This window comes from Apodemus sylvaticus, chromosome 3, assembly GCF_947179515.1.
Source record: "Apodemus sylvaticus chromosome 3, mApoSyl1.1, whole genome shotgun sequence".
Classification (NCBI taxonomy): Eukaryota; Metazoa; Chordata; class Mammalia; order Rodentia; family Muridae; genus Apodemus; species Apodemus sylvaticus.
Genome location: NC_067474.1, coordinates 158,593,925 through 158,605,458, shown reverse-complemented (window position 1 = coordinate 158,605,458; position 11,534 = coordinate 158,593,925). Strand labels below are relative to the sequence as shown.

Sequence of the window (11,534 nt, the reverse complement as noted above, 5' to 3'; positions counted from 1 at the left end):
ATGAGCAGCAAGCCCCTACTCACTCTCCAAGAGCTGGCAGGACAGAACCTTCTGAGGAATGAAGACTTGGCCATCATTGCTTTGAAGAACTTACCCATAATATTCTTGCCACGGCTATTGAAGCAAGCCTATGACGGTAATCATCTTAAGGTCCTGAGAGCAATAGTGTCTTCCTGGCCTTTCCCCCGCCTCCCGCTTGGAGCGCTAAAGAAGAGAGCACCCTATTTGGAGACTCAATTACAAGTTGTCTTAGAGGAGATTGATAAGCTGCTTATCCAGGAGGTTCGCCCCAGGTAAGGAAGATATGGTACCCTCAAGTGTAGCCCAGGAAGTCTAGAGCAGAGATGAAGGGAGTCAGTGTGGAATGGTGCAAGGATGGGGTGGAGGATTCTGATGCCATCAGCTTGGAGAACCACAGAGGTTTTGGCTATTATTGCTGTGCCATCTTGGGAAGGGCTGTGGAGTGTGCAGGACTTATGGTGGATACAGCAGTGGCTGAAGGACTGTCTCTTAACTTCCACAGATACTAGAAGTAGGACAGGGACATACCGTAAGTCTATGGAAAAAAAGACACAGAATGGAAGGCCAACTTCATTGCTAAAGGCCAACATGCTTTAGATATTGTCTCCTCGCCTAGCTGCTGAGACTTTTTTTTCTGTTTTACCCACAGGAATTACATACTAAGTGTGCTGGATTTACGGTCTGTAAGACAAAACTATTTGGATGTGTGGCCTGGGTCCATGGATAACTGGTTACCCAAGATCACCCAAGAAGATCCTTGCTGTTCTAAGACGATAATGACACATCCCTTGAAAGTAGTCGTGAACTTGAATCTCAAGGATAGAGGTCAGAGTAGGTTGTTCACCTACCTTGTTCAGTGGAGTGATAGGAGGAAAGGGTTGTTACAGCTGTACTGTAATGAGCTTCAGATTTGGTCACCATTCCTTCAAAACTACAGGAGGCTCTCACAAAAGGTGAACCTGGAGTATGTAGAAACGCTGGGCCTGTATTCCTCCTGCAGTTCATCCTTCTTGCATTACTTGGCTCCTTACCTGCGCCAAATGAGGAACCTGCGTAAACTTGCTCTCTCCGACATCCGTGAAGAGAACGTTATCTCCCCAGAGAAGAGGAGGCGTATCATCACCAGGTTCACCTTGCAGATCCTTAAGCTGGAGAGACTCCAGAAGCTGCATCTAGATGCTGTCTGCTTCCTTGAGGGCTACATGGACCAGCTGCTTGGGTAAAGATATGCTCTGCAGAGCAAGGCAAAGCCTTATGCCTTTACATTAGTGGGCTCTTGGGTCCCTGCAGCCACTGTAGATTGACTGTACTGAGGCATTAGCATATCAGCTTGAGATTTTCTTGTCTGCTCTGGCCTGGAGAGAAGTCTCAGATAATTACTTACTGTTGGAAAGATATAGGACTAACCTGGCTTTGGTGGTGGTCTTCAAAGAGGTGCATGCTGTGAAGCCTATTAGAAGTTGAGATCTAGTGAGTGGCTTCTAGTTTCTTAGCTAGTGTGTTTCAACTAAGAGGGGAAGAGACAAGTGAAGAGGGCATTGTTACAACTAACTGTATTAAGTCACCATCTCTATTTAGCATGTGAATGAACCCATCAGCTTGCCTAAAATTTCTCATATAGGAAACCCTGGAATTTTTCTTTAAATGTATTAGTGCTTTTTTTTTTTTTTTTTTCATGTTATGCTATAGAAATGGATGAAAAAATTCCAAGAGTTCTTAACAGGAATTTCCCTTGGAGCCAAGCTGAAGTATGAATCATTTTGCCTCTCTTGATTCTGACTGGTCTACACATTTTCTTTTTTCTCATAACTGGATTTATTTACATATTTATTTATTTATTTATTTATTTATTGGTTTTTCAAGTCAGGGTTTCTCTGTGTTGCCCTGGTTGTCCTGGAACTCACTCTGTAGACCAGACTGGCCTCGAACTCAGAAACCCGCCTGCCTCTGCCTCCCAAGTGCTGGGATTAAAGGCGTACGCCACCACTGCCCAGCCTACATAGCTGGATTTATATGATTAAATAATTCAATCAAAAACTGTATGTCTGAATAGTGCAGGCTTATTCATGTTGGTAATATCTTAAGTCTTTTAAAGTTTACTCATTTTGAAGAAATAGGGATGTGTATGTGTGTGAGCCTGAGTGTAGGTTTGAATATCATTTGCCTGTGGTGATCAGAAGAAGGAATCATCAATTTGATCCCCAGGCGCAATTTCAGGTTAGCCACCATGTGGGGGCTGGGAATTGAATCCACATCCTTTCTAAGAACAGCAAATGCTCTTCACTACTCTAGTTAGGCTCTAGCACCTAACTTTGTTTTATATTGTTGTTTTTTTTGTTTGTTTGTTTTTTCAAATAGGGTTTCTCTATGTAGCCCTAGTTGTCCTATACATAAGGCTGGTATCAATTTTACAGAGATCCACTTAACTTTGCCCCCACTCCCAGTGACAAAAACCTTTGCTCGTACTCCCAGTACTGGGATTAAAAGCAAGGGTGGAATGGGGAGGGAGAACTACAGCTCTTGTGGCGGTCAAAGGACAACCTGCAGGAGTCTGTTCTCTTCCCTTTACCATGTAGATCCCAGGGATGAAACCACAGATGGTCAGCCCCTTTGGGGACTTGTATATTTCTCTGCTAAGCAATCTCACCCTGGAATGGGCTGGGTTTATTGTTTGTTTTTTGGTTTTTGTTCTGTTTTGTGTGTGCGTGCGTGCGTGCAAGTGCATGTGTGTTTTCTCAACAAGTTTTCTTCACATAGTCCTGGATGTCCTGGAAATCATTTTGTAGACCACTGTAGATGTTCTGGCCTCTAACTAGCAGCTCTGCTTGCCTCTGCCTCCTGAATGTTGTGATCAAAGGCATTTATCACCACCACCCAGCAAGAATGGGCTCTTTTAAAAATGACTTCTTATCCCAGCACTTTGGAGACAGAGGCAGGCAGATTTCTGAGTTCAAGGCCAACCTGGTCTACAGTGTAAGTTCCAGGACAGAGAAACCCTGTCTCAAAAAAACAAAACAAAGACTTCTTACTATGTGGCCCAGAATGGCCTTGATCACCTAGTTTGCTTTGTGTCAGCTTCCTGGTATCAATATTACAGTTAAGAGTTTCAATATTCAGCTTTTGTTTTTTCAAGATAGAGTCTCCCCTTGTTACTCTGGCTATCTTGGAATTTACTGTGTAGACTAGGCTGCCTTTAAACTCACATATCCACTTGCCTCTCCTTCCAAGTGCTGGAATCAAAGATGTGCACTACTATGACCAGTTCTCATACCAGTTTTGATGGCTTTTAGCCTGGATGGGTGATGGGTAGTTGGGAATGTGTAGCAGTGAGGTTGGGGAGGAGCAAAGGCATGAAACACAGGACAAAGACAGGATGTGCTGAGGGTGTGCTTGGTCAATGGGAGATGCAAGGCTTTTGCCAGATCTTTGTTGGTTGCTTCATTCTGTGTGTGTCCTGCTCACCTAGCCATCACTTGGGTCTTGCTTGACCATGAGGGAAGTATGTGCAGTTAAGGATGGTGGCAGACCTTAGTATGAATTTTAGTATGTAGACTCTCATGTAGCATCATGGATGTTGATCTGTCACACAGTTAAAGATTTTGGCCCACATGGTCTGCTATATCATATCATTCTTGGTCATCCTCCTGTATTCACCATCAATTCCAAAAACTGTCTGCTTCTTTTCCTCATTAGGTCCGTGAAGACCTCCTTGGATGACCTGGCAGTGACTCACTGTAATCTCTCAGTATCAGAATGGAACCATCTTTCAGAATTCCCATGTGTCAGTCAGTTGCAACAACTGAGTTTGGAAAATGTCAGATTGACTGGTTTAAGTCCTGAACCCCTCCGAGTTCTGTTAGTAAAAGCTGGGCCCACCTTGGTGGGATTGGACTTGGAGGACTGCCACCTTGAGGATGGACAGCTTCATGCCATCCTACCTGCCCTGAGCAGGTGCTCCCAGCTCACCAACTTCAGCCTCTATGGGAACCAAATCTCCATGTCTGCCATGAAGGACCTACTACACCACACGGCCAGCTTGATACACCTAAGGCTGGAGCTGTACCCTGTCCCCCAGGACAGCTATGACTACAGTGGGACTCCCCACATGCAAAGGATGCAACAACATTGTGATGAGCTTATGAATCTACTGAAAACCATTAGGGAGCCAGGCAGGGTCTTCTTTGGTACTGACCGCTGTGATCAGTGCTCCAATCGTTATATCTATAACAAAACCATTAGGTGTACCTGTCGGAGATTTTACTACTAACTGTATGCAAACATCAAAAACCTTGGTGGGCACTGGGAGATGAAAGGCAAGGAACAGGCGTCTAGTAAGGGGACACACAACATAAGATTGCTTGTTGACAGGTATCATGAGAGGATTTGGGCAAGATCAATAAACAAGGGCATTCCATCAGCATGGTGATTATAAAGTCTTATTTGGAACAGGGAAATGTGTTTTTCCTATCTGTATAATTAATAGGGTTTGTATTTGTAAAGCTAAGAAAGGTCTGTGAACAGCCACTTGAAATAAAGTAGTAAACTGAAGATACTCATATATTCTCTCCCTCGTTTTTTTGTTTGGAGGATTTTACTACAACTTCACTGTGTGGCTGGTTATGACAGATACATGAACTCAAAGTAGTTGTGATGGTTTCTATATGCTCATCCCAGCGAGTGGCACTATTAGAAGGTGTGGCCTTGTCGGAGGAAGTGTGCCACTGTAGGATTGGGTTTAGAGATCTTTCTCCTAGATGCCTGAGGATGTCCAATCTGTTCCTGGATTCCTTTGGATAAAGATGTAGAACCCTCAGCTCCTGCACCAGGCCTGCCTGGTTACTGCCATGCTTCTGCCTTGATGACAATGGACTGAACCTCTGAACTTGTAAGCCAGCCCCAAGTAAATATTGTCTTTTATAAGACTTGCACTGGTCACAGTGTCTGCTCACAGCAGTAAAACCCTAACTAAGACAGCTGTCATCTAAAGTAAACTCTAATGGGAGTGTATTGAATATGAAATCCAAGATACTCAGAACACAAGGGACAATAGGCACATCGAAGGAATTGACATAAGAGGAAAATAATTTTAAATTTTCTATAGATTTATTTTCAAGTATCAGGTCTTGCCTGCATGTTTATATGTAATGCCATGCATATGCCTGGTCCCTGCGGAGGCTGGAAGAGGGGATCAGATCCCATGGAATGGAGTTACATGGAGTTGTGTGCTGCTATGTGGGTACTGGGAACCAAACCTAAGTTCTCTGTCAAAGCAGCAAGTGCTCTTAACTGCTGAGTCATTTCTATAGTTCCATAACATTTTAAAGTTCCATTGTGTATGTGGGGCATGGTGTGTTATAGCCTTTTCAGGTTATTGAAGAGTGCCTATTTAGGCTCTATATCATCCATTACTAGAAGTCCTGCTAGGGTCACCAGCATGTTCCAGGAAGTTTCCACTGATCTAGGTCTCCACATTGCTTACTAAATGTCTCCCTATTCTAGTCAGCTCCCACCACTACTCTCTCCCTCCCCACCTGATCACCCATGTTCCCAAGTCCACCTGCCCCCAGCCAACCCAAAACGTCAATTCCATTTTCATTTCCCAGGGAGATCCATGCCTCTTAGAAGAGCCTTCCTTATTACTTAACCCCTGTGGAAATGTGCATCGCAGTGTGATTATCCTTAACAGCTAATATACCCTTATAAGCAAGTACATATCATTTTTGTTTTTCTGAGTTTTGGTTTCCTCATTCAGGATGATTGTTTCTAGGTCTATCCATGTGTCTGCAAATTTCATGATGTTATGTTTTCTTCTTTCTTTCTTTCTTTCTTTCTTTCTTTCTTTCTTTCTTTTTCATTCATTTATTTAAGACAGTTTCTTTAAGTAGCATTGGATGCTCTGGAACTCATTCTGTAAACCAGGCTGGCCTAGAAATTGCTTCCTAAATGCTAGGATTAAAGCTAAGAACCACCACCACACAAATCATACTTTTTAAAGAGAGCTTAGTAGTACACCCTTGTGTAAATAAACCTCATTTTCTTTATCCATTTATTTGTTGAAAACATCTATATTGTTTCCAGTTTCTTTCTATTATAAATAAAGCTGCTATGAACACAGTTGAACAACCATTCTTGTGGTTGGATAGATTGTCCTTTGGGTATATGCCCAAGAGCGGTATAACTGGGTCTTGAGGTAGATTAGTCCCAATTTTCTGAGGAACCATCATATTGATTTTCATAGTAGCTATACAAGTTTGTACTCCCACCAGCAATGAAGGAGTATTTCCTTTGCTCCCCATACTCTCCAGCATGGGTTTTCACTTGTATTATTGTTCTTAGCCATTCTGCTATGTGTAAGAATCTCAGAGTTGCTTTGATTTGTATTTTCCTTATGGCTAAGGACATTGAACATTTATGTGTTTCTTAACCGTTAGAGATTCATCTATTGAGAACCCTCTGATTAGATATTTACCCCATTTTTTAATTGGTATGTTTGTTTTGTTGATGTCTAGTTTCTTGTGTTCTTTATATATTTTAGATACTATCCCTCTATGGATATGGAGTTGATGTGGTCCTTTGCCTTACAGTCATGAGGCCCCACTTATTAATTGGCAATCTTAGTACCTGCATAATTGGTGCTGTTTAGGAAGTTGTTTCCTGGTACAATGTGTTTTCTATCAGGTTTAGTGAGTCTGGTATAACAAGATCTTTGATCCACTTGTATCTGATTTTTGTGCAGGATGATAAATATGCATATATTTGCATATTTCTACATAAAGACATGTAGTTAGAACAGTACCATTTTTTGAAGATGCTTTCTTTTTTCCATTGTGTATTTCTGGCTTTTTATCAAAAATCAGATGCCCATAGACGAAGCAGAAACTTGTAGTTTCTTTGAAAAGTTGGTTATGTCAAATGATGTTTTGCTAGGGTACACAGGTGAAAGGATGTCTTGCAAAAGCAGACATGTGAAAATGTTTTCCTGAAGCAGACACAGGTGAAAGGATGTTTTGGAGAAGCAGACACAGGTGAAAGGATGTTTTGGAGAAGCAGACACAGGAAAGAATGTTTTTCTGAAGTGGATACAGGTGAAAGGTGTTTTGATATAGCAAATACGTGAAAGTATTCATGATGAAGGACTATAACTGTGACCTCACAGACTGTGAGACCAGCATTGACATACCTGTATTGTTTTGACTTACATAGTATTGTTGAGCTCAACTTGTGACAATGCCACCATTGAAAGACACTCACTTACCCACGAATTGCTCATGAGGTTCCTGTGGCAGCTTTCTGTTTCTGCAGCTTCACCTCAGATTAGTTGTGGAGCATGGTGGCTTTTTCAGGATTGATTTACAGCAGCCAGTTCATACTTGGCCTTTGCCTGCCGAAAGGAGTGGGCTTTAGCTGCTAACAGTTCATGCCTGCTGTCTGCCTGCTTAGAGGACTGGTCTGCAGCTGCTGAGTCATAGTTGGTGTTTGATATGGGACTGAACTTCTGCCAAAGAACTATTGCTGAATAGGTTCACTTCTGCCACATCCTAATGACTTTTCTCTTCCACTACTTCTGGGTGCTGGGTTAGAGGAGAGGGTTGAAGCCTTGTTAAAAGTAGGTTGCAAAAAAATTTGTACCTGCACATAGATCCATCTTTAATCTGGGCCATGCCTTCTTCTAGCAGTCTAAGTAAAGGCTATAGAAAGGGAAGGCTTCCTCTTTGCCTGCTTGTTCTTTCTAGCAAGTCTTTTCCTTCACTGGTATTAGAAGTACTTCTTTGGGATTCCAGCATATACTAAAAAGCACCTGAGACATCTAGCCTCATGCACCGAATGACTACTGACTCTTGGAATTTCAGTTGGTAGAGAGCCATTGTTGAATTAGCTGGACCACAGCCTGTAAGCCATTCTAATAAATATATTCACTTTCTTGCCACATGGCACTGATCATCCTAAAACTCCCTATATACGCTAGGTTATCATGTAACTCACAGATCCATCTGCCTCTGCCTCCCCAGTAAAGGATGAAAGGGTACACCATCATGCCTGTATAAACTCCTTTTAAAAATTTCTAATTATCCTCCATGGTAGTGAGTTTCTAAAAGGATTTTTCATATGCCCCTGTGATCCCACTGCCTCAGCCTTCAGAGTAGCCAGGGTTACAGGCTTTTACCAACAGTCCTTGTTCTTCCTTGGTCTAATGTTCGTTTTCAGCCCTTAACTCAAGTCATTATTTTGGTCTTATATTTCTTTTGAGACATGGTCTCAATCTGTAGTCCAGGCTGGTCTTGAACTCCTGATTCTCCTGCTTCTAACTCCTATGTACTTGGATTGTGGGCTTGAGTCACATGTGCTTGACTTGCTGTAGCTTAATTTGGATGTTTTGGAGGTCACTCTGTGCTCCTTTCTGTTAAGTAGTTTTATATTATATGGTATCTTTTAGCCTTGTAGTGGCTTCATTTTATAAGAGCTTTTAATTTTACTTCATTTGTGTTCAAATGGTGGTGCTAAATAATTGGTCCTATCTATGAGTAAACTTATCTTCAGTGATACATGAAACCTGCCACCAATGAGCTGAGCAAATTGAATCAGGAATATATGGGTTGTTAAGCATTGTACAGAGATGATTTTAAATATTTATGTGCATTTTTCTTTGTTTTGAGCAGAGTTTCATTATGTAGCCCTAGCTGGCCTGGAACTCACTATGCAGACACAACTGGCCTTAAATCAAAGATTGACCTGCCTCTGTTGTCAAGTGCTGAAATGAAATACGTGTGACTCCATATTGTTCTCATGTATACATTTATTTTTAATTTAAAGGCTCACAACTTCAAGTACTACAGAGTATTAAAATCATTTTTTTTAATTTTTATGTTATTAAGTCAGAGTCTCATGTATCCATGGCTGGCCTCAAACTGACTAGATAGCCAGTAATGATCTGCCTATACTTGTCAAGTGCCACATTGTTCTGGTTTTTCGATTATTTCAACACTCCTGTTCAAAATGTTAAGAAATGGCCAGGAGCTATGGCTGAGTAGATGAAAGCACTTGCCGGAGAAACCTAAAGGATCTGAGTTTGATCCCGTCTGTGGGAAAGAGAACCAAAGCGCCAAAGATGTCCTCTGGTGTCTACATATACTTCATGACATGCATATACCAACACTCAAAATGCATTAAACACACACACACACACACACACACATACAGAGACAGAGAGAGACAGAGAGAGAGAGAGAGAGAGAGAGAGAGAGAACATTACACTCATGAGGTCAGGAGGTTAGGATTGTAGTCTTAATATCCATTACATTGTGTGGAAGGCAAATGCCCATTTTCTTCTTTTTTTTCTTTTACTTTTTTTAAACTTCTCAGGTTGTGATTTTATTTATTTATTTTTATTCGATATATTCTTTATTTACATTTCAAATGATTTTCCCTTTCATTGATCTGCCCTCCCTGAAAGTCCCATAAGCCCTTTTCCCTCCCCCTGCTCCCCAATCAACCCCTTCAGCTTCCCTGTCCTGGTATTCCCCTACACTGCTGCATTGAGCCTGTCCAGGACTAGGGGCCTCTCCTTCTGCTTAGGCATCATTTGATATATGAATTGTTTCTTGAGTATTCCGAGATGTCCCTCAACAGAGGAATGGATACAGAAATGTGGTATATCTACACGATGGAACACTACTCAGCTATTAAAAACAACGAAAGCATGAAATTCTTAGGCAAGTGGGTGGAACTGTACAATGTCATCCTGAGTGAGGTGACCCAATCACAAAAAAACACAGATGGTATGCACTCAGTGATAAGCAGATATTAGCCCAGAAGCTCAGTAATGCCCATTTTCTAAAACGGTCCCAAGTATCGAAAAGTCACTGGTTCAGCAGCAATTCATGAAACACCATTAACATGACTACCTCAATATAAGGACAGTCAAACCATCTTTCCTACTACAAGGATGGTTCACACATCAAGCCAGCAAAACAGTACCAACACCAGATTACACAGCCACCATTAAAAAATGAACTGTGGAAGCTAAAGAAATGGGCTAGTGATTAAGAGAATTGGCTGCTCTTCCAGAGGACCTGGGTTTGATTCCCAGCACCCATATGGAAGGTCAATCATCTTTAACTCCAGTTCTAAGTTATAGGGGATCCGACACCTTCTGTACAAACAAAGCACCCTTGTGGAACATTTACATACATACCAAAAACACTCATACACATAAAAAATCTCTATCTGTCCCTGTCTCTGTCTCCAGATCCAGTGAGAGAGGAGTGCCTTGGGGATCTGTGAGAGAGGCTCCAGGAAGTAGGCAAAGTATCTTTTACCTAACGTGCACCTAAAGTGCATTCTGTTTTCTGGATTGTTCTTGGACATAATTTCATGTCTTCTGCAACAAACATTTGCATTCAGCTTACAATATAGGTTTATTCTTATTGAAAAACATTTGCATTCAGTTTAGAAGACAGGTTTATTCTTGTTGAATTTTGGAAAATAGCTATAGAACCCAATCTGCGGAAGGCATATGCTGAGTGCTCTCTTCAGTGTACCCTGAATCTAGATATAGCCTTGTACCTTGCTTTCCAATATATAATCTATAGTATGTGCCAGGCAATTGTATTTAAATTGATCTGTCCTGAGACAGTTCTGTATACAGGATTTAGTATGTGCTTATTGATGTTTATTTACATGTTCTTTGATTGTGTTTTTCTGAATCCTTGTGTCATTGATTTCTTTATTATGTTTGTGCATAAAACTACCCTGAAACTGGAATAAAGTCTGCAGCATTATACTGCAGTCTGCTTCATTCTTTAAGGTCTTCAATGTCCAGGTCTTGCAGATAGAGCAGCATATCTCTATCTCTATCTCTATCTCTATATCTATATATATATCGGTGTATAGATATATCTGTGTATATATATATATATGTGTATGTGTGTGTGTCTGTATATATACACACATATATACACACATATAAACACATACATATACACACATACACACACACACACACATATATATATGTAAAGAAAGAGAGGAGAGAGAGAGAGAAAGAGAGAGAGAGAGAGAGAGAGACTGACTACTGGACACAGTCTAGGCAAAGTGAGCTCTAGGTTCAGTGAGAGACCCCATCTCAAAAAAACTTAGGTGGAGAAAAAATGTCAACCTCTGGACTCCACATAAGCATTCAAACATGCACATTGCACACACTCAAACCCTTCTTCCAGCACAAAATACCTTAGTCTAACAGTCTATATGACACCGCTAAGAAGAATGAGAGAATGCCCTTTATAGAGAGAGCAAAATGTTTCATCTAGTCCTGGACAGATCTACATTTTGAAATGCACAACTGTATCCTTCCATTAGTCATTTCTCCTCACATTTCCACTCTCTAGATGTCAGAGTCAGCCCCTTTGTTTCCAACACATTGAGCAGTGTCAGAAGACATGTGCTTAGGAGCCCCTTGATCATAGACTTGTCTCTAGACTTTCATTTCTCAGTAACCAAAAGCAACCTTCTTTTAT

The 11,534-nt window shown here is 41.3% G+C and overlaps 1 protein-coding gene across 1 annotated transcript; it reads left to right on the top strand.

Moving 5' to 3' along the window:
* LOC127680428 (PRAME family member 20-like) lies at positions 1-4,288 on the top strand. The gene is made up of 3 exons (XM_052175883.1): positions 1-293; positions 671-1,240; positions 3,715-4,288. Exons 1-3 carry the CDS (start codon positions 1-3, stop codon positions 4,286-4,288), a joined length of 1,437 nt encoding a protein of 478 aa, XP_052031843.1.
* Positions 4,289-11,534: the final 7,246 nt, after the last annotated feature.